Genomic DNA, 25,640 nt, shown 5'->3' with positions numbered 1-25,640 from the left:
TCATCTGTGCGATGGGGGCTTGGGCCCCTCAAGGTCTGAAGACCTCAGACTGGGTGTTTTGTCCCTTGGCCGATCCCTTGTCACTCCTGCCCGCTGCCTTCTTTCTGACACTGGGCTGTGGGCACATGCAGCTGGGGGTAACCCCCATGCCCTTGCCCTGTGAAGCCCCAGCGACTTCACTTAACGGTGGTAGTGGGGTGGGGAGAGGCTCCTGCATTCCCAGCTCAAAGGTCCTGGGGTGGGGCCCCACGAGTGTTGGTACCAGTGCAGGGCTCACCCTCCTGGACCGCAGCCAGTTCCCCCTGAAGCTGACCCAGGAGGTGTTGGGCTCGGGTGCAGTCGCTCTGCACCTGCCTGAGCTGACCAGTTAGGCTGGTCAGCTGGCCAGGAGTGTCAGCCTGGGCAGAAGGCCTGAAGTCATCAGGGCAATGTAGGCTGAGACTCAGGGCCTCTGGTGGCCACAGGGTGACTCCAGGCCGAGCAGGTGGGCTCTGAACTGACCGCGGGATCCAGTGTGCAGGCCAGGCATGGAGGGAGGTGCTGGCAGGTGGGCTGTATACCAGGGCTCTGAGGGGTCGCTGGCATTGACCCTGGCCCAGGGTGGATGGACAGCAGTGTGCCCTCCCCTGGCCCTGCTCACCGGCTCTTGCTGGACATCCTGGAGCTCCTTCATCGCGTCCTCCAGGAGGTCCTGCCCAAAGGTTGCAACCTCAAGGCCAGGCGTGGGTAAGTGGGAGCTGCCACCCTGAGATCCTGGGCTAGCCTGGGAACTGTCAGCATCTGCAGGAGGCAGGCAGGACCTGGATGGGGCCTCTCTCCTCCCCTGTGCCACCTCTGCCTGCAGGGCCCCCATGCATAGGGCACTGACCTCTTGTGGGCTTGGCCGAATGGTTGCCATGTCGTGTGGAGCACTGCCGTGTTTGCTGGGTCTCCAAGGCCCAGGCCAACGCCTTTTCCACACTGTGGACCCTGTGGCCGGCCCCATCTGGGCCAGCCCGGAGGCCCTTGGCCACACTGCTGCCTGGCTGCAGCTGCCACATGGCACTGGGCAACTCTGTCCCCAGGCTGCGGTGCAGTTGCTGTTCCAGTTGCCGCACCCGGGCCTGCCCTGTGGCCTCCACCTCTGCCAGCCTGTGCTGCAGCCCTAGGACCTGCACAGGGGTGAGGTGGTGGCTCACAGGAGACTACAGCCTGACCAGGTCCCCATAGTCCCAAGCACAGCCTCTGGGCCTCCCCTGGGCTCTGCCTCCTGCCCGTGTTTGACTGAGGAGGCCACTTTGAGCTGCATGAGGGTGGGCGGGGGGTGGTACACATCCCATGGCAGACCTGAGAAGGCTGGCCTGCCGGGGGCCAGCTCAGGCCAGCTCCATCCTGCCAGCTGCTACAGCTTTGCCCAGCTCTGGGACTTGGGAGTGAGGGGCTGCATGCTCAGGGTTGGGCCTTACCTCTTCTGCCCGGGGTATGAGTGCCAGGACCCCACAGAGGCCCCAGAGATAGTGGGCGATTAGGTCTGGGGCCTCTGGACATAGTGGTGGTGGGACTGAACTAGGGACCCTAGAGGCGATCATGGCCAGGCCTGGGGGACTGTCACTTGTGCAGGGTCCAAGGCACCCCCAGCTGCACCCAGCTGTGAGCAAGGGGTGTGGGGACATATATGCAGACATGGTGGGAGCCCCCTCCTGAACTTTGAACCCTGGGACTCCAGGCCCAGTCAGGGCCTGCCTCTTGAGGTCACCGTGGCCCTCAGCCCAGCACCCCTCCCCCAACCCCAGGCACCCTGGCAGTGGCCTGTGGCACCATACCCACAGCTCCAGCACCTGCGTGCCTCCTGTACACCTCGGACCCACAGCCATCTCACCTGCCAGCTCTTCCTCTGGCTCTCGGCCTCCAACGTCCTCACCTGGAGGGTGTTGGAAGTGCTGCGGTGAGGTGGCACCCTGGCAGCCTCCTCAGCTCCGGCCTGCTCACTCCCGGGGTTGCTAAGGGTGTGCCTGGCTCCTGGATGCCCCTGGGACACTCCCCCATGTGCCCTGCCCGGGCAGGGATGGTCCCCTGGCTGCCCTATGGACACATAAGCTTGGCATGGAGGTAGGATGAGGGCAGGAGGGGACTGTGGCACCCGGGGGGATTGCCACTTGTCTCAGAAAACTACAAGGTGTGTGGGAAGCCCTGGGACACAGGTGTGCTGAGGCCTGGGCTGCAGCGGCCAGACGCACCTGCCCCAGGCAAGGGCCCCACACCTCCCTGGCAGCCTCGCTCGCTCGTAGTGGCCTCCTGACCATGGGTGCTGTGCACAGCTCAAGACCTGGGGGCAGCATCAGCCTCACTCTCAGGGCCCTGGGTGGCCCCTGGAGGTCAGGGTGGGTGCCCCCCTCACCTGTCTGTGTAGTTTCTTGAGCTCCCGCCTGAGGGGAGTGTCCACCTGGGCCCTGTTTGGCCTCTGCAGCCGTGCCCGCAGCCACTCTGCCTCCCTCTGTGCTGCCGCCCGAGCCTCCTTCAGGACCAGCAGCCTCTGCTCCTTCTCCTCTTCAGAGCGCTTGAAGCTGAGGGTACCAGGGCTGTGACCGGACAGTCCAGGGCAAGCGCCGCCCAGGGAGATCACACAGCTGTGGGCTGCCCCACCTCCCCCTGCCTGGTCCTCCCACTGTTCAAATCCAGCCCCTGCAGTGTCTACAGTGGCCACTGCTGGCCTCGGCCTCCCTCCGTCCCCACACTCCCTGCCCTCTTGAGGGACCTGTGAGGCCCGTCTTCCAGCTGCCTGGTGCATTCTCCTGGCCTTCCCTAGGGGCTCCCACATGGCCTTGATGCTGGTACCTGGCCCGCTCGCGCGTGAGCCGGTGCAGGGTGGCCCTCAGCTCAGCGTTGGAGCGCCGCAGCACGTCCCTCTCGCAGGCCCCGGCGTCCAGCGCCCGGCGTAGTTCCTCTCGACTCTCCTCACGGCTCCGCAGGAGCCCTTCCTGGGCTGCACGCAGCTGTGCCCTCAGTACCTCGGCCTGCAGGATGGCGTAGTGTAGGGGAAGAGGCCCCCAGGGTGGTCCACAGGCCCCCAGCAACAGAGGGCCAGGCTCAGGTCCCAGTCAGTCTCCACCCTGACCACCACGGGACATGGCCTGGTCTGTCCCCACTCCCAGCCAGCAGCCACTGCCTACTGCTCTTCCAGCTGTCCCTGCACTGACCCCTGGAGCAGTGCATGGCTCCCCAGCCACCGTCATTTGGCTGGGAAACAGCTGTGGGCACCCCCAGGAGCTCAGTCACCCTTACCCGCAGGGAAGCAATTGGGGGAACCCTGTTACAGGAGCCCTGAGTCCCAGGTGGGGCTCCTGGATGCCATCAGCAGTTCCTGTCCTGGGTCACGGGCGCTTCCCAGCACTTGGGCTCCTGAAACCCACAGCGGGGCTGATGGCCAGGCCCTGGGGGGCTTGAGGGCTGGGCCCTGGCCTCCTCTGTTGCTTCCCTGGCCTGTACTGGCCCTGCTGGGTCCCTGGGGGTGAGGCAAGGCAGTGGGAGGGGTGTGCTGGGGGACACTGGGAGAGCAGGCATGGTGGGGGAGGGGGCACGAGGCATGCTGAGATGGAGGGGGAGGGAGGGAGTGCAGGGGTTGAGAGGGTAGAGAGAGCGGAGGTATGCTGGGGGATACAGGAGTGTGCTGAGATGAGGGCGGGGAAGGGGGCATGTGGTGTGCCGAGGTGGGGCATGGGGGTGCAGCAGTGTTAGGCCAGGGCCGGCCAAAGAAAACCCCTTGGAGCTGGCTATGTGCCCGGGATGCTGTCCAGGCCCCAGGCCGGCCTGGTTCCAGGGTCCACCCGCTGTTACTGTTGCTCTGTTTTTGGGAAGGGCTTCCCCACCCCCCACATATGGGAATGTTTTCCGTTGAGCTCAGCAGAAATCCTGCCGGAAGGTCAAGGCCAGGGGAAGGCCCGTCTGTCAACAGGATGGTGGGGGTTAGAAGGGGGGCTCCCTAGGAGCATGATTAGCCCCGCCTGCTCCAGGAATCTCACAGCCAAGTCACCAGACACCACTGTGAGAATCATTTCTTCACCAACTATTGTGTAACAGCCTGGGAGGCAGCCCCAGGACTCTGCATGGCAGCAGGCCGGGACAACAAGGAGGATTGCTGCAGGGCTGGCCTTTGTGCATGTGATGTGTGTGTCTGTCGGGGCAATGTGTGAGCACGTGTGTGTCAGCCATGTGTGCACATACTGTGTGTCTCTGTGTGTCACATGTAAGAGTCCTGTGTGTGCGCATGTGTGCATGCATGAGTTGTATGCACACATGAGTGAATGCATGATATACGTTAGTGTACATGTGAGCGTGTGGAGTGCACACCGAGTGCATGTGAGCGTGTGGAGTGCACACTGAGTGCATGTGAGCGTGTGGTGTGCACAGCGAGTGCACGTGAGCGTGTGGAGTGCACACTGAGTGCATGTGAGCGTGTGGAGTGCACAGCGAGTGCACGTGAGCGTGTGGAGTGCACACTGAGTGCATGTGAGCGTGTGGAGTGCACAGCGAGTGCACGTGAGCGTGTGGAGTGCACACCGAGTGCATGTGAGCGTGTGGAGTGCACAGCGAGTGCACGTGAGCGTGTGGAGTGCACACCGAGTGCATGTGAGCGTGTGGAGTGCACACCGAGTGCATGTGAGCGTGTAGAGTGCACACCGAGTGCATGTGAGCGTGTGGAGTGCACACTGAGTGCACGTGAGCGTGTGGAGTGCACAGCGAGTGCACGTGAGCGTGTGGAGTGCACAGCGAGTGCACGTGAGCGTGTGGAGTGCACACCGAGTGCATGTGAGCGTGTGGAGTGCACACCGAGTGCATGTGAGCGTGTGGAGTGCACACCGAGTGCATGTGAGCGTGTGGAGTGCACACCGAGTGCATGTGAGCGTGTGGAGTGCACACCGAGTGCATGTGAGCGTGTGGTGTGCACACCGAGTGCATGTGAGCGTGTGGAGTGCACACCGAGTGCATGTGAGCGTGTGGAGTGCACAGCGAGTGCATGTGAGCGTGTGGAGTGCACACTGACAAGCATGTGTGATGTGCTTGTAGGGTTGGCATGTGCATGTTGTGTGCATGTGTGCAGATGTGTGGATGTCAGACACTCATGCTTGGAAGTTCTTGCAGTTTAAAGGCTGAGAAGTGCCTGCAGTTTCCATGGCGACGCTGGCCGCCTGGCGCCAGGAGGGCTCTGCTGCCCCAGCCCTGCCTCCATCTCTGTGGCCTCCAGTCCTCCCTGCTCCTTCCTGGCCTCTTTATCCTCCTGGGGTGCCACTTCCAAGAACCCCAAAATCTCAGGAGACCTGAGCTTGCTTTCTTGTGCCCAGCACAGCTGTATCCTCCGCCCCGCGCTGCCCGCTGCCCCACTGCCCTGTGTGGATCTGCCATCTGGTAAAAAGCGGCCTTTCTCCTGGGGCCAAGGGAAACAGCCGTCAGTTCAGTCACACACTTGGAGGCCCCTAGGGCTCTGGGGCCCAGCCCTGTTGCGCTACAGCCTGCTGTGCGCTAGCCAGCCCAGATGCTGGCCTGCTAAACTTGGCCCAAGCCTGAGATGGCGAGGCCGCTGCATCCCCACAGCCCACCTGGACCCTGCTGACCGCTTCCCGGAGACACCCAGGCTTGGGCCCTGCTTGGGGGTGTCCCAGGCTTGACCCAGCACCCCAGAATCCCAGGCTGTGGAGTCTGCACCTCTCACATAGGCAGCTCCCAGTGGATGCACCTCCCAGGTGAGGGTAGCTCCCAGCCCATCTCGGGAAGCCTCAGAGAGGCCCAGCTGATGCCCCAGAGGGCGCCTGTCACGGGCTGGAAAGGCCCTTCAGGCCCCTGAGGAGCTGCTCTGGATGGACCCAGCTGGGCACTGTCTGAGTGTTCCTCCTCGGCAAGAGGCTGTGTTGGGATCCTGCCCAGCCCTGCCTAGCACCCAGCAGGCCCCCTCCTCCATCATGTTGAGTCCCTCTCTGGCAGTGTGAACTTGCCACAAGCAAAGCCCTGATGTGGGCTCAGTGTCTCCTGGTCCCAGCCAGTGGCAGCGGGCCATGGCAAGGCCTCCCTCTGGCCCTCACCTCTCTGCCCAGGCGACCTCGCTCTTCAGCCAACTCCCGCAGGTGCTGGTTGGAGATGGTGTTGCTAAGCTGTGTCCGTAGGGCCCTCAGCTCCTCGATGGTGCTCCTGGCAGCTGTCTGGGGGAGCAGCAAGCTGGTGTGTACGAGGCTAGGCCTTGGTCTCTCCCACAATCGCATCCTCCATGCCCAGAGAACCCTCCCTGCTCTGCACCGACCCTTCAGAGGCCCCCATGGACTCAAAGTGGATGAAGACAGCCCAGCCCAGGTGCGTGGCGCCTGACCCTGACCCTTGGGGCACAGGGTCACTGTGGGGCACAGGAGGGGCTCCCAGTGGCCAAGGACTGTGGGGGGGGCACAGACGGGGCCCCATCAGACACAGGGGCTTTGACTCTCTCCTGTCTGCACTGTGCCCTGGCTGCTCTCTCTGACACTGGGAGGGAGCAGGAATCTCTGTCACCCGCCCACCAGGGGCTTGCTTTGGTGCCCACAGCCCTGTGCCTGTCCCTCATGGGTTTCAAGTCTACTTGTGAGCCCAGTAGCACCAAAGAGACCAGCTGGCTGGCAGGTCTGAAAGCGTAGGGCTGAGAGTCCCCAAGGCCAAGGCAGCAGCTGGGTGGGCCACACCCCTACCCCAGGGTCCTGGCCCAGGGCAGCGGGGGTGGGGGGTGAAGGGCCTCTGGGGAAGGCTCTGGGGGGTGCCCCTAGCTAGGACCATAACCCTGATTGCAACACTAGGTCCTAGGGGTGGCCTGGCCTTCAGGCAAGCACGCCGGCCCCCCATGGCCCTGGCCCAGCCACAGCTATGCCTGTTCCCGGACGCAATCACTGGCCCAACCCTGTGGAGTGTTCCTGGCTGAGCAGGAGCCAGCGAGCAGCAGAGGGCCAGGCTGATGGGCTCAGGGTGGACAACGAGGCCCGGGAAGGCCAGGCAGGAGTATGGTGCAGTCTCACCTGAGCCTGCGGCCCACAGGCAGGGGGAGGGGTTCTGGCCCCCAGGGCCTGCAGGCTGCCCAATCCCACCCTCTGTCTGCTCAGAGGGTTCCCACCAACGCCCCACCCAGCTGCCCCACACATGCCTCCACTGAGGGGTCCCCAGCGAGCTGGCCAGCAGCCTGTAGCTGCCCATGGCTGTGTAGTGGGGCCCTTGGGGGGCGGCCTTTCCCTGCCTCTGCTCAGTCAGTGCAGCATCCCCAGGCGCCATATTCCACTGTGGGTCCCAAGCGGGTGGGGCCCGCTCCTGTGCTCACAGCTGGCCTGTGTCCCCTGGAGACAGCTGGGGGTCCAAGGCCCGCGCAGGTGGGAACCAGTCAGGGAGGTGGGCAGCGCCGAGGTAGCCAGCAGCAGCGCTCACCTGGGCCTCGTGCCGCGCCTGCTCCAGCTCCCGGGTGGCTCTGGACAGCTTCTCGCTTAGCAGGCTCCTCTCGGCCTCCCTCAGGGATAGGGCCTGGATATCCTGGAGGGTGAGGGAACTTGTGAGAGAGCTGCTGGCTCAGGGACAGGGTCAGGCCTACCCCCCAGGGCTGCCCTTCCATGTCTGCCTGTGTCTGTGCTGGACTGGCCCATCCCTGGGCTGCCTCCCACCCTGCACTGGGCAGTCGAGGGCTCCCTGACCATGTGGGGTTAACAGGGTGGATGGTCAATCTCCTGGTGAAGTTGTGGGAAGGGAAGGAACCCAGACCTGACCCTGGTATTCTCTGTGCTGCCACCTGTTGGGCTGGGGTGGGTGGGGGGACAGGGACCGGTGGGTGCAGACTGTCCACAGGCTACCTTGGCCAAGCAAGGCCCCTTTAGCACCCCAGCAAGACTCCGCCCATCTCCTTCACTCCCCACCAGCACTGTCTGGAGTCAGGGTTGCTAGTAGGGTAGGTGGGGACTGGGGCAAGTCCCTGGTCACTCCTGCTCATGGCCCTTCTGCTTCCCACTCATGACACCTGCTTTGCCTCCCCTTGGGACCACTGACCATGGTGACACACAGCCCAGAGATGAGGGCTTCCAGCCCAAGCATGTGGGCAGAGGCCGTGTGCTTGGATGAATGGGTGGCATTTGTGTTAGTGATAGGGATGGACAGATGAGCGATGAGTGGACTGGTAGTGGTGGGTGAGAACTGGAGAGGTGCCTATACAGAGTGGACCCTCCAGGGCTGCGGCTGCCTGGGGCAGCCACGGCCATAGCAGTGCTGCTGGGAGAGGTGGGGCAAGGCTGAACGAGGTGGGGTGAGGCTAGGTAAGGTGGGATGAAGGGGGTGAAGCTGGGCAAGGCTGGGTGAGGTGGGGCGAGGCTGGGCGAGGTGGGGTGAGGCTGGGAGAGGTGGGGTGAGGCTGGGCGAGAAGGGTAAGGCTGGGTGAGGCTGGGCAGGGCTGGGTGAGGTATGGTGAGGCTGGGCAAATCTGGGTGAGGTGGGATGAAGTGGGGTGAGGTGGGGCGAAGTGGGGTGAGGCTGGGTGAGATGGGTGAGGCGGGTGAGGCTGGGTGAGGTGGGATGAGGCTGGGTGAGGTGGGGCGAGGCTGGGCGAGATGGGGTGAGGCTGGGCGAGATGGGGTGAGGCTGGTAGAGGCGGGGTAAGTCTGGGAGAGGTGGGGCGAAGTGGGGCGAGGCTGGGTGATGAGGGTGAGGTGGGGCAAGACTGGACCATGTGGGGTGAAGTGGGGCGCAGCTGTGTGAGGTAGTATGAGGTTGAGTGAGGTGGGCTAAGGCTGGGTGAGATAGGGGGAGACTGAGTGAGGTGGGGTGAGGCTGGGCAGGGTGGAGTGAGGCTGAGCCATGGGGTTGAGGTGGGGTGAGGCAGGGCAAGGTTAACTGGGCAAGGTGAAGTGCAGCTGGGTGAGGTGATATGAACTGGGTTGAATCTGGGTCAGATGAGATCAGGCAGGGAGAGTCAGGGCAAGGCAGCCCGGCTAAGGACAATTTGGGCAAGGCTGGGTGAAGTAGGGTCTGGCGGGGTGAGACAGGGCAAGATTGGTGAAACTCTGCCCCCGTGTCACTCCTGCAGAGATGTCCTCTGAGCTGCCAGCTCCTCCTTGGCCACACACAGACTGGGCACAGCAGGGACAGGCCAGGATGTCACAGAGGTGTAGTGCCCAAGAGTACCCCTATAGCAATTCTGTAGTGCCGGGTCATCACAGGGCCTGAGGGTACAGCCACCTGCTGGCCCTTTCATTCCAGAGAGAGGAAGTGAGACTACAAGGGGATCCCAGGTGTCACAGCGTGGCTGACCTGTCCCCAGGTGTCACAGCGTGGCTGACCTGTCCCCAGGTGTGTCACAGCCCGGCTGACCTGTCCCCAGGTGTCACAGCCCGGCTGACCTGTCCCCAGGTGTCACAGCGTGGCTGACCTGCCTCCTCAGCTCTTCCAGCTCTTTGCTGTCGACCCAGGCTTGGCGCTGCAGGTCCAGCTGTCTGTCACGCTCTCGCTGGTCAACCTGCTGCCTCATTCGCTCCAATTCCCACTTCAGTGCCACCTCCTGGACTTCCCAGTCACTTCTCAACTGCTCCAACTCCACTAGGAAGAATGGGTGAGTCAGCACACAGCACACAGTCAGTCAGCACACACAGTCAGTCAGCACACAGCGTACTGTGAATCAACACACACAGTGACTCACCACTCTGCCAGTCCTCCAGCTCTACCTGTTAGCAGCACAGGTAGAAGCAGCAAGGGGTAAGGTCTCCCTCCACTTTGGGGCCACAGCAGGGTCTGCCCCCCTCTGTTTTCCCAGATCTCCAGCCCTTTGGGGTGTGGTGGTGCACCGAGTCTGCACAGAGCCCTGGGAGATGGGGTGAGGTGCCTTTGCACCCCGGGGACTAAGTTGCACCTTGGGCTGAGGGGCTGCCAAGGGCACCTTGCAGGCTCTGCTGGTCCTGCCGGGCGCTCTGGGCCTCCTCTGCCAGCTGGGCCGCCTGCTGTTCAGCCTCCAGGAGCCGGCTCTGCAGTGCCTCCCTCTGGTTCCTGTGAGAAACACGGATGAGACCACTGTGGGCAACCAGCCGGTGACAGTTCTGTCTAGTTCCGGTGAATCCTCTCCTCCATGCTGGGACACGGGCACTCCCAGTGTGCCCTGGCATACTCTGTGTGGGACAGATGTACACTGGTGGCCACTTGAGGCCGAGTGTTGTTGCTCCTGGGAGCATGTGGGTAGGAGCGGCGGCCAGCACTCCAGGCAGAGCTCCAACAAGGCTAGGACCGGGGGTCTGCAGGACAGGCCACCCTGTGTGCTGGGCAGCAGGTGTGGTCAGGAGGGGCCCTGCCTGGTCTTCGGAGACCCTGTACCCCATGAAGGTTGGGGGAAGCCCCAGGAGGTTTCCGTGTCCCTGCTCCCCTGAGTCTGCAGTTCTGCGGGGACATCTCTACAAATAGTTGCAGCCTTGCTGGGTGCTTCCCTCCATCCTGGGCACGCCCCAGCCCCCAAAGCCCTGGCAATGACCACCCCCACCCCCACACCGATGAATGCCGCACCTGAGATCTGCAGCCTCCACGGATGCCAGCTGGCCCAGCTGCGCCAGGGCCGCCTGCTCTTTGGCCAGGGAGGCCTTGTCCTGCACTGCCCTCCGCAGGGTGTCCAGCTGGGCCTCCTGGGCCTGTAGGCTCCGCCCCAGCTGCTGCTGCAGGACCTGCTCCCTGGAAGTGACCTGGGAGCAGGAGCAGGGGATGGCAGGCAGAGTGAGTGGAACCCAGAGGCACACATGCCCCTGCCATGAGAGGGCATGATTGGAAGAACCCACACCCCGCCTGCAGGTCCACCTCTGCTGGACTCCAGCATCCAGGGGGAGGGTTTCTGGGGTTTGGGGGGCCCAGAGGTGGTTGTGGTGAGCACAGAGGGCTTGGGCTGAACAGGGACATGGGGCACAAAGCCACGCCAGGGCATTCCCGCCCCTCAGTGCCTCTGATCTTGCGGTCACTCTGAGGACCTGGGATGCCACCTGGGGCTCCGCAGTGCTGCCACCCTCGGCAAGGACCCCAGCCAACATATGTGCCACAGGAGAAGGAGCTGAACGCACCCTAAGGCCACACAGAGGGGGGTCCCCGGGTCCCCGGCTGCATCATGTCACCGCTCCCCCCAATCACTGAGGGCCTCTGAGGGGAGTGGAGCCCAGCAGGACCCCCATGTGGCTCCCACACCAGAGCATGGGCGAGAGCAGGGACCCTTCCTCAGAATTTAAAACAGCTGACAGCTTTGAGAAGGCGGAGCTAATATTATATGTGCATGAGTGAAGAAATGGGTGCGCTCCAGGGCAGAGGGGACACAGCTGACGGGGGGCTGGGCTCTGTCACTGGGGGGGGGATGCAACAGACAGGGGCTGTCACATGTGCGACTGCCAGCGTTCCATGAGGAAACAGAAATGCAAGGTAGATCTTGGCGTACAACCGTGTGGCTTCAATCAGATGACGCCCCCAAGTGGGCCAGCAGAGGCCACTGAGCGGTGCAGTGGACCTAAGGGTCCCAGCGCACGCACTCAGGACTTGGGGTGTGGGCAGTGCTTAGAGAGCTAAGAAAGGAGGGTCCCCGATGCTGAGTCAGTGGGAACGGACCCGGCCATCCCAGGGCCGGCCTGGGTCTCATTCAGTCTCAGTGGGTATTCCCGTTTCAGCCCCGGCCAGAAACAACGCAGAGCTCAGTCATGCCTGGGGAAGGAGGGCGCTGGGAGCGGAGCCTGGGAGCAGCGGGGCTTGGCCTCAGCAGTGGCCACAGCGGCACATGGCAGTCACCGCTCTCAGGGTGGACGCTAACTCACTGTCAATCGCACTCCAAGAAGCAGAGGAAGCAGACCAAGCTCGCGGCTGGCACCCCACCGCCTGTGGTAGCAACATCCCACACAGGCGCTGGTTTGAATCCCAGCTGCTCTGTTTCCCATCCACCTTCCTGCTCATGGCCTGGGAAAGCACCAGAAGTCCTGAGGACTCACACCGTCCTAATGGTCCCTGCTTGAGCCGCCGAGGCAGGCGGGCCGGGGTCCCTGTGGTGCTTCCCAAGTGTTGTGGGCCTAGAAAGTGATTAGCGTTCCTTGGGATGGGCAGGCACAGCAGCTGGGCTTGTAGCTAAAAACACCTAGACTAATGGGACTCATCTGTATCCAATTTCCTGGCTAAAATTAGGACGTGGGGAGGGGCGGGGGAAGAGTATATGAGGAGAGGTGAAGGAGCAATAGAGACTGGCAGAGACTTCGCAGAGACTTCCACCATCACTGGCCTCCTGTCGGTGCACTCTCCCTGTCCACGTTACTGGCTCTGCTGGCCGGAGCACCAAGTATCTACACTTCCAGGGGAGGGGCTGTGGATGAGGGCAGGCTGGCCCAGGTGTGGGACCCCAGCCCCATCAACCCTGTACTGCCTGCCACCCCCAGCCTCACCTGGGCCACCTGCTCCTCCAGGTGTGTGCAGGTCTGCTGCAGTGCCTTCCGCTGCTGCTGCTCCCGCTGCAGCCGCCACTCCACCACTGCCAGCTGCTCCTGGGCCCCGGCCTGCTCCTGCTGCAGCTGCCAGCAGGCGGAGGGGGTCAGTGTCATCTCCAGGCTCTAGGCCACTGTCCTGCTGTCCTGGTGCAGGTCGGGCTCCCCCACACAGCACGGGGGCTCAGACCCACAGCTCACCTGCAGGACCAGGTGGCTGAGGGCAGCTTTGTCATGGGCCAGCTCATCCAACAGGGCAGCCATCTGGGCCAGGGAGTTCCTTTGCTCCGCCCCCTCAGACCTCAGCCGCTGGACAAGCAGCTCCAGGTCCATGTTGTTGGCCCCAGCCTGGGGCAGAGAGCAGGAAGCCCAGGGCAGGATGAGGGCCAGGGAAGGGGGGGTCATAGGCCAGGATGAGGGGTGTCCTGGGGTGGGGAGGTGGAGATCCCACCGCCTCTGCTCCTGGCCTGGGTGGGGCACAGGGCGGGGCCCACCCTGGAGCTTCTGGGTAGCTGGAGCCCGGGAGAGAAGCAGGCGTGGCCTGGAGTGCATCCAGCCTGGAGCCCCGGGTGTGGGGCTTTGCCTCTGCAGCCTAGGCCTTGGTTTGCACATACCCTGCCCAGTGCGTCCCGCAGGCCGAGATGTTCGTTCTCCGGGCCAACTCTCTGCAGCTGTTCCGGGCGCCCCTGACTGAGCACGGTGGGGGGGGCAGTGGGCTGGGCTGGCCCCCTGGGCTCCGGGGTCCCCTCACGGCGCATAGGCCCCGACCGTAGGCTGCAGAGGACTCGCCTGAGTGCATGCTTGTGTGCACGTGTGTCCATGCTTGCGTGTCTGTGTGTGGAGTGTGGACATGCATGCAGTGCATGTGCCTGTGTGTGTGTGTGTGTGTGTGCAAGGTGGCCCACATGCAGAGAGCTGTGGGCTGGAGGGGGTGAGGGTATCTGGCTCGTAACGGTGATGCTGCCCCTCGTCCAGGTTCACCTGGACCCCGTGACAAAGCTAGGGAGGTAGATGCCCATGCAAGAGGCACTGAGGCCCCGGGAGGGGATGCCCGCTGCACTGCCCTCAGTGGGGACCCCCCAAAGCTTAGTCCCCTCCTCCTGCTGCCAGGGCCCCACCTGGCCCCTGTGCTGCCCACAGTGGGGACCCCTAAAGCTTAGTCCCTCCCCATCCCAGCTCCTGCCTCCCCCCCCCCCGTTCACCTTCTCCCCAAGGGGGCAGGGTGAGGGTGAGGCTGGAAGGCAGGTGCAGAGGGGGGCAGGCGGTGCCTTCAGTACAGGTGGGATGGCAGAAAGATGTGCGGGTACTCCGCCTCCCCACCTGGCACCCAGCACCCTCCTGGGGTTCAGCAGGGGGTGGGGTGTGGGGGAAACTCCTGGCCATGCCTTTGTGCTTGCTGCGGGTCTGGGGGCTCAGCGCATGCCTGGCTGTGCTGGCCCAGGAGGTCCCGGCGCTCTCGCTGGTTCTCACTAAGCTGTCGCTGGGGCCTGGCCACCTCTGCCTGCGGGTCCTTCAGCTGCAGGCTCAGCTCCTGCTGGGGTCAGGGTGGGCGTGTCAGCGTGAGCCCAGAGAGGCTGCCAGACCCCAAACACCCTTAGGGGGAACTTGGGCTGGGCACCTGGGGATGTTGTGCCCCTGGCCTGGGGGTCGGCCTCCACTGCCTCTGGAGTCCCCAGCGGCCATGCTGCTCACCTGCTCTCCCTCCACAGCCTGCAGCGTAGGGTCCTGGGCCTGTGTTGGGGACAGCCTCTGGTGGGGAGCAGTGGCCCCTGGCAGGGCCCCCTGCTGGTTCTGCACATCCTCGGCCTCTGGGCATCTGGTGTCCGCTTGTGCCACCTTTGGGGAGTGAACAGGAGGGCACAGGGATGTACTGCGTAATGTTGCCTGGCACCTGCCAAGGCCTTCTCTCCCGGCCTGGGCCAGCCGCTAGGAGCTCTCTGAGCCCAGCATGGCACCCCCACCCCCAAACTCCTAACCCTAACCCTCCCAGCCGACCCACCATGGCCGGGATGTCCACGTGGCCGGAAGCCCGGGCCCCACTGCTCTCGTCCGCTGGTTTCATCAGCTTCTCCACCAGCAGCATCTGCTCGGAGAGCCTGGGGGCCAGAGGGGGAGCTCCCGCCATCTGGGGAGCAAACCCCTTCCAGCCCCGCTCTGGTCCCTGCTACCAGCACCGCCTGCCCTTGGGTGGGCTGAGGGACATGCAGCTGCCCCCTGCAGGTGGGAGGGTGTTTGTAGCCCAGGGTCTCCCAGGGAGGAGCACCCCTCCCACCGAGTCCTCTGAGTCCAGAACCTTCCACACTCACCAGAGGCCACTCAGCCCCAGGGGGTGCTGGGGGGCTCTGGGGACAGGCCTCTCTACCTCCCTGGTGAGTACTGGCATCCCAGCTGCCCAGTGCTGGCTCAGGAGACCTGGCTGCTGGCTTTGGGTGTATGCAGGCCCCAGGTGGGTCAATAGCCACTGAGGGACACTGGTCAAGCATACATGTGTCAGTGGTCATGCATGGAGAGCGACCTCTGACGGGCAGTGGCCGCACAGGCTGGGAGTAGCCCCCACATTGTGCAGACGAGGCTCCTGGGCCCCTCCCCCACTCCTGGCGCCCACCTGGCCTGCAGCGCCACCTTCTCGGCATCCCACTGGGCTTGTAGCTGCAGTGCCTCGGCCACTTGGGCTCGCAGACGCTGCTCCAGGGCACCCGTCACGCTGCTGGCTGCCCGCCGCAGGTTGGAGTCCAGGTTCCTGCAGGCTCCGTGCAGACGCTGGGCAGTGCTGAGCACCTCGGCCTGCAGCTCCGCCAGGCCCCTGGGAGGCAAGGGCAGCACCGGGTGGTGTTGACCACCTCGACCTGCGGTTCTGGGGGATGACCTGAGCCTGGCACAGGAGACGTTGAGCTCCAGAGGAGGCTGGGCTTCCTGAACACAGGGTCTGACAGCTGTCCCTCTGGGGCCTCTGAGTATCATAGCATGCCAGGGAGGGGCTGAGGCCAGGGCCAGGGCCTCAGTCTGATGCCTCGAGGGCCTGGTGATGTGCCCAGAAGAGGCAGATGGCAGCACCAGGCAATCTCAGAGGCTCTGAGCAGGTGGGGTCCTGTCACGCCTGCCTAGCCCTTCTTGTTCCTCAGCCTCGTGGCCTGCTGCGTTCCTGCCCCCTGGCCCCTGGGCGCTGGCACTGACCTTTCTGTGGCCGCTCGCAGCTCACCCAGCTGTGCCCGGAGTGCTGAGGTCTGTCTCCATAGGAGATGGATGTGCCGCGGGTGCTGAAAACAAGAGGCCTGTGTCCACCCCAGTCTCAGGCCCTGAGTCCACCCCATTCCACGGGTCCTGTGTCACCCCACTCCCTGGGCCTTGTGTCCATTGCACACTGCAAGCCCTGTGTCCACCCCACACCGCGGGCCATGTGTCCATCCGCTCTGTCTTCATCCCACACTGCAGGCCGGTTGCCTCCCACTTTCATGTCCTGCTGGGCTCAGGGATTAGGGGCTGCAACTGGGGTCTCTGGTTCAGGTGTCTGTGCCACAGGGGTGGCCTGAGGCAGCCCTCTGCTGACCCTGCTTCCTGTGGACATGGGAGGGCAGCACCTGTGTCCAGGCCCCGGGCCTCTGCTGCCTCAGCTCCAGCTGGCCCCGCAGGCGGAGCGTGAGGCCCGTCATCCCGGCCAGCTCCCTGGCAAGCGCCTCGTTGGCCACCCTCAGCTGCTCCAGCTGTGCTCGGAGGAGGCTGTTGACCTGGGAGAGGCCAGTGCTCCTGGCAGGACAGGGGCCAGGTGTGGAGAACTCCTCAGAGCGCTGCGGGGTGTCCTGGCTGGTGGGGGGAGGGGCCATCCCACTCCCTCACCCCCCCCACTACCCCAGACTCCCTTCCCCAGCACCTGGGGGAAGGCGGCCCCCAGCAACGACCCCAGCCAGGCAGCCCAGCTCAGCTCCTTTTCAGGCCCTGGGTGCTGTAGCATTCAGCCCACGAGAGTGGGCACTCCCCATGGGCAGGCGCCTTTAGCCACCACCCAGATAAGGGGCCTTGTAGTGGAGCATGGAGGGTATAGCTAAAGGCTATGGAGAGTGTGTCCCAGCCCAGCCCTCTCCCAGCTCCCAACAGGCTCTGGAAGGAGCATTAGCGGCTGCGCTAGCGGGAGCCACTGTCGGCGGGGTCATGGCCGAGCTCACCTCTGCTCTGCCGCCTCCAGGCGACCCAGGGCCTCCTCCAGGTCCAGGCTGTGGCCTAGTTCTGCCCTGCGTCGCTGTCCCTCAGTGGTCCCCAGCCGAGCCTGCAGCTGGGCAAGGGAGCCACCTGGTCCTGCCTGGCCCCTCCTCACAGGGCAGGGGTGTCTGCAGCCTGAAGCCCTCCTGCACATGAGGCTCCTGGGCCTGGTAAGCAGCCCTGGGTCACAGTGTGGGTTGGGCGGGTCCCACAGGAGGCAGGGCTTCCCCAGGTGGCTGTCCCAGGGCCCTCCCTGGTCAGGGCAGGGCAGGGCCCTCCATCTGGCTCTGGAAGCCAAAGTAGCTGGTGCGGCCCCAGGCCCTTTGTCTCTGCAGGGTGTGGACCACACCCGCCAATGGGGTGATGGGGGACAAGCTGAGCCATGCCCAGGGTTGGGGGTCAGGAAGGGCCCAGGGTAGTGGGCAGGCAGGCCTGGTGGGGTGCTGGGACAGTGAGTGGACACTTGAGGCAGGCAAGTGTCACAGCTGATACCCCATCACCCCTGGGTGGGTGGAAAGGCAGAGCCTGGTGGTGCCCACGGCATATACCCACCTGCTCATTGGTCACGCGGTACCTGCCGGCCAGCTCTGACTGCTTGGCGCCTGCCTGGGCCAGCAGCTCCTCTAGCCGTGCCAGCTCACCTGCAGAGGGAGCATGGACCAGCTGGGGCACCTGTGGGGTTGAGCTGGGTCTAGGGTGCACTAGGGGTCAGCGTGGGCACCAAGGTGTGAGCTGGGTCTGGGGCACTGGGGCACTGTGTGCACTTGGGGTTAGGGTGGGTACTGAGAGTGAGCTGTTTCTGGGGGATGCAGACGGTCAGATGGGCTCAAGCCCCGAGGCTGGGCAAGTGCGGCCTGAGTGCTGGAAGGGGCTTCACGCACTGTTGGTGGCTCCCCTGCTCCCTGCCTCCCCTTCACCCCAGTCACCTGCAGGAAGCTCTCGGCCCAGGCTGCCGGTCACAATCTGGCGGATGCGGGCAGGCAAGGGGATGGGCAAGGCCTGCTGCCCGTCCCCACGTATGGTCAGCATACGGTCCCCCCTGCTGGCTGTGGGACTCAGGATGGTGTCCTGCAGCCTCTGAAATAGCCCAGACACAGCTGCCTCAGACACGGCTCCACAGAGCCCAGCAGTTCCCAGGTCTGTGGTGGCCATGGTGACCCCAAGGCAGTCGCCATGGGAGGGAGAGTGTAGTCGTGCCTAGGTTTCCCCACCTGTGCTGTGATGAGCAGGGCTGAGATGACTTGTTGGTCCCCTCCCGCCAGGCCCCCCTCATCCTCCCCCTTCTCCCCATCCCCATTCTCTGTTCCCCTGGGAATGCTGGGAGTCAGGCCCTCAGGTGCCCTGAGGAAGCCTGCCCTCCAGCGCGATGGGGTTGGGGACAGGAGCTGAAGTGGTGGTGAACAGGATCTGTGTGGGCCATGGCTGCCCACCTGGCTGCACGGAAACCCAGGCACGGAGGCTGTGCCCGGGGGGGCAGGGCACCCATGAGGGGGTGGGCACTGCTCAGGGATTTGCTTCTGACAGGGCACAGGCTGCAGGCTCAGAGGTGGGCAGGTGACCCCAGGGTCCTCAGAGGAGAGGAGGGGCACGGCAGGGTGCAGGCCTGGGGGAGGAACTTTCCTGCCAAGTGGGCAAAGTGGCAGAGGACTTCCAGGCCAGGCACCCTCCCCTCACAGGGAGTGAGAATTCAAGGGGTGCCTGGTGCTGGAGCTCGGCAGCTGCGTCCGCCCACGGGCACTGCATCCCTAGACCCCTCTTAGCCCAAGCCTGTGACTACAGAACGTGTCCCAGTTGTCCAGTGGCCACTTGCCTCCTCTCTGGGTCTGGATGCCCTGCCTGAACACTCAGGGCTGGCCTGGTAGGGCATTGCCAGGGTCACCTCAAGACCCAGGCTCTGCCAGCTTCCCACAGCAGCCCACCCTGCAGCCCTGGGGAAGAGTCCCCCTGCTCCTGGCTTCTTGCTTAGCATAGTATGTGTGGGGGGTTGAGGACGGGTTGGGGTGATATGAGCGCCCCAGGCCCCTGGCTCGGTTCCGGTTGGGAAGGACAGCCCTGCCGCCAGCCCTTGCCTTGCTCCCCAGGGCATTGGCTAACGGGAAGGCAGTGGGAAGGCCGTGGCCAGCCGTGCAGGGGGTCACTCCTTACTGCTGTCCCCAAGGCGCTGGGTGTAATGGGCTCCAGCTGGGGCGGCCCACAGGGTTGGGGGGGGTTGGGCCGAGTTTGGCTGCAGCCAGTGGGGGAGGGGGAGCACTTCCTGGAGGGGGGACACCCGCCCTGCCACTCCCACGGAGAGGGGGAGGGGAGGGAGGAGGCAGTGGGCGGTGAGGTGGGGCGGGTGGGGAGGAGGAGTTCCACCAGGGCCTGAGACCAGCAGGCCATGGGCCCTCCTGGCTGAGCAGCCCCGGGTCTGGTCTCTCTGGGTTGCAGCCAGCTGCTGCCCACCCCTGCTGTCCCCGCCTAAGCGCTCTCAGATTTCTGACCAAACTGCGACCCTCCTCAGGGTCCTGCCTCCTGTGCCCCAGCCTGGTCTCGGCACCTGGGACTGCAACCAGATGACTGGAGGGCTGCCTGGAGAAGCAGCCCGCAGGGGACGCCAGAGCCAGACGCCTCTCCAGAACACCCCAGACCCACAGCTAATCACAGCCCCTCCACGCCAATGTTGGCAGTCCAACCACAGGGGACCCTGGGAACATAAGGCCCTGAGTGAGGCTACGGCTGATTGGGTAGGGGACAGTCCAAGTCAGGTAACCATGCAGGGGACAGTCCCAGCCCAAACAACCATGACCCTACATGGGGGTCAGCAGCCAGAGTCCTTGCTGCAGCTCTCTCTGTGTGAAGGGTGTGGGCAACGCTCACCTTGCTGACCCCAACTCCAAGCCGAGGGCCCACCCAGGCGGAAGGGACAGAGGGACCCCAGGCCTGGTTCTGGCCTCCCTACAGGCCACACTCTCTCCCCAACTTGAGGTGCCCAGGGCATAACTCCACCCAGGGATCCCACTGACCAGATGGCCCAGCCTCCTCACAAGGTCACCCCTGGACTGCTGACCCCAGTGGCACTGCCCTCCCAGCCCTGGGGGCCTGGCCAGGGTCTCCCCTTGCTGGGTTGAGCAGGGTGGGGGACACAGAACCAAGGTCACTCATGTCCACTGCCTGCAGGGCCCTTGCCTGGGGTCTTCCTCCTAGTGAGGAGGCACCAGGGGGATTCTGGGGCGGGATCTTTGGGACCTGCTGGAGAACGGAGCCCCCTGGCTGCTATGGGGCAGTTGAAGCCCCAAATGGGCTGCAGAGCGGGTCTCCACACGAAGTCCAGCTGGGAGAGCAGCGTCCATTGCACCAGGGGAGGGCAGGGTGGAGGGAGGTGAGGATCTTAGCAGGGGACACTGGGGTGCAGGCGGAGTCCAGTGGAGCCCAGCTGAGGGTGGGGGGGGGGGGGGGAGGCGAGCCAGGCCAGGCACGGCCTGCAAACCAGGCAGGGCCGTTGGGCCAGCGGACGCACCGACAGTGCCCCCGTGTGGCCATGCATAAGGGTTGGTGGCCTCTGTGGCTCCTGCTCCGGGCTGTGCCGGCCCTTCACGTCAGTGTCCTGGCCAGCGTTGGACTTGAGGGCTTTGCGGGGACCCCCCCACCCAGACTTCTTATCCTGGGTCCCCTGCATCCCTGGGGGGCAGCGAAGGGGGATTTTGCCAGGAACAGGGCCCAGGCTGGGCCAGCCCTGGTCCCCCAGGTGCCCTCTCTGCTGAGGGGCTCCCAGTCCCAGCACAGGCCTCGCCAGCTCTCCTCAGGTGCCCAAGCACCCGGCAGCATGCCAACAGTGTGAATTAACTCACGGCCAGGCGCACGGGGCTAGGCCCTGGCCCCCCTTGTTTATGCCTCGTCCCCGTGCCCATTTTGGGCTTCCTGAGGGAGGGGGTGGCACAGGTAAGACAGCAGCAGCCAGAGCCTGCAGGCCCCTGGGGCCACGCGGGTGACCCTGGCCAGGGAGGAGGCCTGGGCCCGGCAGTCGTCATGGAGCCCAGGGGCTGAGGACGGAAGGGGCAGGGGTGCAGATGGCTGCAGAGGGGCATTGTTGGGGGGACACGGGCCTAGATAAGTCATCCATGGTCAGGGTCAGGGTATAACATCCGTGTGGACAAGGAACAGAGAGGACCTGTGGACATGGGCAGGGCAGCTGTGAGGACACGGGACAGGGCCCAGCATTAAGCCACACAGCTACTTCCAACCTCTGACCAATGAACTGCAGTCAGTTCCTGGAGATGGGACCTATGTGGGCCGAACCCGAGAAAAAGGACTCCACCTTACACAGAAGTCACCCCATGGGAGACTGAGCGCCAAATCAATGCCCACACTGTCGGGTTACTAGAAGAGGACCTCAGGGACCCTGCCAGCTTCAGGAGTCCGCAAACACTTGCTGGACAGACCCCGGAGGCCAGGCAGCGAAAGCGAGATGGACGGCCTCAAGCCGGAGGCTGCCCAGCAGCATCCGCAGGGGACGAGGCGGCGACACCACGGGAGGAAGTACTGGCCAGTTGTACTGGCCAGTACTGGCCAGCTGATGGAGGAGTTGTCTCCAGAGACCAGCGAGGAAGCAAACTGTCCAGTTCAGAAAGTAATGAGACCACCAACGAGTTTGTCAAAGGGTTCCGTGCAAATGGTCAGCAGACACACCAGAGAATGCTCCAGAGCTCGAACTTTCAGGGAAATGAAGGCTCCACCACACCCCGCAAGAACGCCTTCACGCCAGCCAAAGGCAGTACTGGTGAGGGTCCCAATCCGCAGACACACAGGGGTGAGACCCTGGCCCCGCTTGTCCATGCCTCCTGGTGGGGCAGGAGACCAGTGCAAGCATGGTAGGCGGTGTGAGAAAGATCTGCTGCCTGACCAGCCCTCCTGCTCCTGGGAACTGACCCTAAAGAAATGAAATCTGCAGGGCCAGGTGTGGTAGCCTAGTGGCTAAATCCTCACTTTGCTTGCGCCTGGATCCCATATGGGCACCGGTTCATGTCCTGGCTGCTCCACTTCCCATCCAACTCCCAGGTCCTTGTGGCCTAGGAAAGCAGGAGAGGACAACCCAAAGCCTTGGGACCTTGCACCTGTGTAGGAGACCCGGAGGAAGCTCCTGGGCCCTTCATATCCTCTTGGCCCCAGCCATTGCGGCCACTTGGGGAGTGAACCAGTGGATGAAAGAGCTTTCTCTCTGTTTCTCCTTCTCTCTGTATATCTGTCTTTCCAATAAAAAAGATTATAAAATAAATCTTTAAACAAGAAAGAAAGAAGGAAGGAAAGAAAGGAAGGCGGAAGGACACCTGCATAGAACAGTTGCCTGGAAGCCTGCGTCCTTGGCAGCACAGTGCGCAGCGGCTCCAATCCAGGACCGCCCAGAGGCCTGTCACCGACTGCTCAAACAGGGGTGCAGCCACACTCACAGAGCGGAATCCTGTCATGTGCCACAATGCAGACCTAGCTGGAAGCCACTGGACGCTCCCTAAAGAGAGACTAAGACCCTGAAACCTGGACCCTGCGTCAGCTCAAATACCTGCTTCCCTGGCCCCGCCTTAAATCCCCCAGGTCTTGGTCCCCTTAAAAGTCCACTCTCCCGGGCTCTGTCCCTTCAACCCACTGGACTACCTGACGGCCCCACTCAGGCTTCGTGGTGTGTCTGCTTGGATGTGCAGCAACTGGCACAAAACGCAGCCTGTCCCAGAGCGTGCAAAGCCGCCCTTGGCCCTCTGCTGCTCCTCGGTAACCGTCATGGAGGGACATTAGGCGAGTGATCCTGGAGGGTTAGATGTGTGGCTTTGCAGAGAGTAACTAAGAGGCACCAGTGGGGCAGGCAGGACTCGCAGGAGGGAGGGAGATGGCTGTGCAGACTTCAGGCGGCTCTGCAGGCCTGACCTGGGTGGGCAGTCAGGGGTGCAGTGTCTCAGGACCTGGGGGTCCTGCTGTGTTAAATGGAGCTAAAGGTAGAGGAGGGAAGGGGGCCCAGCCCACCCACTCCCCACCTGCCTGCCATGATGGGGTTGGGCCATACTGAAGTGACCAGGGCCCCAGCAGTCCCCTTCTGCAGATCAGGCCCTCCTATGAGGAGCCAGTAGGCGTGCCTGCTCCAGTGTCCCCTGAGATGGGACAGCAAGACTGTCCATGCGCCCGACCTCCGTGAGCCTCAGAGGGTGACCCCTGTGGACATGCTCTGCGTGACTGCCCCACGCAGGAGACGTGTGGAGCCTGTGTCTGAGGAACAGGGTAGGATGTGCTAGAACCATGCCCCCAGCACGTGAGACCACAGACGGCCATGAGCCACTGCAGGAAACGAAAGTCCGAGATTCCACAAGCTGAGCACCCTAACCTCCCAGAGGGGGCCTGCACCACAGATGCTGGCCCCACCGGTGTGAGCTCTCCGTCCCGGATCCGCCCCTCATTTCACATGCTCTCCCCTGACCCGGAAGCTGATTCCAAGCCTGCCCCCAGCTGCAACACTGTGCGGGGCTGAGGTGGCCAGGGGACCGGGCCCCGGCTGGAGCCACACACACCACACCCCTGGCCTGTGGTTCCCCTGGGGTGCCCAGACCCTGATCTGGGCTTTGCTGTCACCCATGGCTGGCACTGTGAGATATAATCAGCACCACTTAAATGACAGGTGTCAGGCAGATGGGCAGAGCTGCCCACCCAGACCTCCCGTGGCGCCGGGAGCGCCCTGGGCACCTTGCTACCTTGCCATCCAGCTCTAGGCGTCGGGGTTCTTGGCTTCCCAGGTGGGTGCAGGGCAGAAGTGTGCCCACATGGAGTTCCCTCCCTTCACCCCACTTCCTGGGAACTCTGAGAAGTAGCAGGGAGATCCCGGGCAATGGGGCGAGGTGATGTCCCCCCAGGCACCGCTGGGCCCGCCTTGGGTCACACCTGATGGCCGCATCCTGCCCTCGCGTGGGCATCCATGGGCACACGTGGCCTGTTATTGAGATGGCCGGCACCAGCGTGGGCAGATTGCTGGGGGCCACGTCCCTCGCCAGGACGGGTTCCAGGCACCTGAGTCAGCACCCCAGTCCCGACAGCCCTAGGGGGTGGGGAGTGCCATCACCACCAGGCTGTGCTGGGGGAGCTAGGCCAGAATGTGCCAGGCTTGGAGTGGGAGCTGCCTGAGCATTGGCTGGGTGGGCTCTGGAGGAGGGGTTGCTAGGAGCAGGACAGACCCCCAGGGCTAGCAAGCAGAACCTGGGCCCCTCAAGGTCATCCTTGCTCCAAGAGGAAGCAACTGTGGGGCCTAGGACGTGGTTGTGCAGGGTCTGCCCTGTCCCCAGTGTCTGACAGCCAGGAAGGACTGGGGGTTGCAGGTCAAGCCCCCCGGGACCCCCCTTGCACATGCACATGTGTGCGTGCTCATGCCTGTGTTACGCTGAGCACGTGAGCCCTTCCCTGGGTACCCCGTGGGCCAAGAACAAGGAGGGCAGCCACCCTGCTGACCTGGATCACTGCGTCCAGCCCCAGCCGGGATCGCCAGGCGGTGTCCCAGTTCCCAGGCTTGCTGGAGGTGGAACTCATGGTGGCCAGAGGCAGCTCAGGCCAGCTCTGCACCTATAGAGTTTCTGGTCCTGCAGAGCTCAGACACCCGTCCCTTGGTCTGTCTGCCTGTCCGTGTGGTCACCTGAGCTGTGGGCGTTGCTTGGCAGCCGAGACACTCAGGCTGGTTTTCCTGGAAACAAGCGCAGGCCTGTTGCTATAGCAGCCACGGACGCTGTGTCTCTGGAGAGTCAAGTGAAGACCAGGGTGAGGAGCCGCGCCAGGCAGACACAGGACTGCGGTGGCTCCTCTGAGCATTGGCCAGGGGCATGGGCCTGGACACCAAGAGGACGGGGTGGGGGACATTGTGGCCAGGAGGGAGCGGCCGTCTAGGAGCAGCCAGCCCTGCACCTGCTGTGCCTCTAGGTCTCCCTGAGGGAGGGGATGGTCCCTGCTCTGTGTGAGGGTGACGCTGGGCCGGTCAGCACGGCCGACCCCGGAAGGCTGGGAGGACCACCTTTTCAGACCTGATTCCGGAGGGGAGGGGCCACAACCAGGGGACCCTGTCCCTCAACACTGTGTACTGTGGCCTGCTGAGGCCACCTGCTCCTGCGTCTGGGCAGGGTGATGGGGGCTCCCTGCACAGGCCCTCTACGCTGCCTCTGGGTCAGGCTCTCCCCTCACTGAGGCCCTGGGGACCCTGTAAACGTGGGGTCTGGCCTCACAGAACTGCAGGTGGCTGTGGGTGAAGTCTCATGGGCTGCACCTAGCAGGGTAGAGTTCCTGTGACCTAGGGCTGCCAGCCAGGTTGTGTTGCCCATGAGGGAGCGGGCTGTCAGGTCGGGGTGCCCACGAGGGAGGGGGCTGTCAGGTCGGGGTGCCCACGAGGGAGGGGGCTGTCAGGGTAGGGTGCCCACAAGGGAGGGGGCTGTCAGGTCGGGGTGCCCATGAGGGACGGGACTGAGCTAGAGAAGGTTCACATGAGGTAGATGTCCCCATAGGAGCAGTGAGGGACACCCTGGGAGGTCATCTGACTCCTGACCCACTTGGCCTAGGCCAGGGTGATGTCCACCCCACCTCTGACCTGCCCAGCTGAGACACCCCCACCCACCCATCGGAGGCAGCTTCAGGCTGGCTGAGCCCTGGTAGCTCTGCAGGTCTTGGCAGTGCCTGAGCTGGAGCTGAGCTGAGTCCAGGTCATACATAGCAAGCCCCAGCCACTTCCTGCCCAGCCCCTGAGGGTCTCGCCAGTGGCTAGGTCAGCCCTGGCCCCTGGGGGCACAGAGTCACCCAGACAGACAGGAAACAGATGCAGTGAGATGGCAGCCGACTGGCCAGCCCGAGGCTGCGGGCTGTGAAGGAGGCTCCGCATTCCTGCGGGCCCCCCACCCTGCCCAAGCACAGACACAGCAGGGCGGCCAGGAGCACCGCCCTGGAAAGGCGGCCAGGCGAGGCAGGCAAGGGCGCCGAGGGCAGCGAGAGGCCAGCAAGCAGGAAGGACATGTTCATCATGAAGGACGC

General features: G+C 63.9%; 1 protein-coding gene across 1 annotated transcript; it reads right to left on the bottom strand.

Annotated features, from left to right (window-relative positions):
- Positions 1-224: 224 nt before the first annotated feature.
- Positions 225-24,161, bottom strand: CROCC2 (ciliary rootlet coiled-coil, rootletin family member 2). Its single transcript, XM_058664311.1, has 25 exons — positions 24,084-24,161; positions 17,555-17,705; positions 17,181-17,269; positions 16,595-16,701; positions 16,013-16,178; positions 15,609-15,691; positions 15,040-15,237; positions 14,434-14,530; positions 14,127-14,270; positions 13,820-13,968; positions 13,049-13,124; positions 12,570-12,896; positions 12,396-12,521; positions 10,504-10,676; positions 9,890-9,996; positions 9,386-9,552; positions 7,405-7,506; positions 7,005-7,010; positions 6,054-6,170; positions 2,815-2,993; positions 2,378-2,543; positions 1,859-1,900; positions 869-1,151; positions 641-780; positions 225-398 (listed from the first exon to the last, which is right to left on the bottom strand). The coding sequence occupies exons 1-25, from the start codon at positions 24,159-24,161 to the stop codon at positions 225-227; spliced, it is 3,447 nt and encodes a 1,148-aa protein (XP_058520294.1).
- Between the last annotated feature and the right edge of the window lie 1,479 nt (positions 24,162-25,640).

This window comes from Ochotona princeps, chromosome 5 (assembly GCF_030435755.1).
Source record: "Ochotona princeps isolate mOchPri1 chromosome 5, mOchPri1.hap1, whole genome shotgun sequence".
NCBI lineage: Eukaryota > Metazoa > Chordata > Mammalia > Lagomorpha > Ochotonidae > Ochotona > Ochotona princeps.
This window is presented reverse-complemented; position numbering and strand designations above follow the sequence as displayed.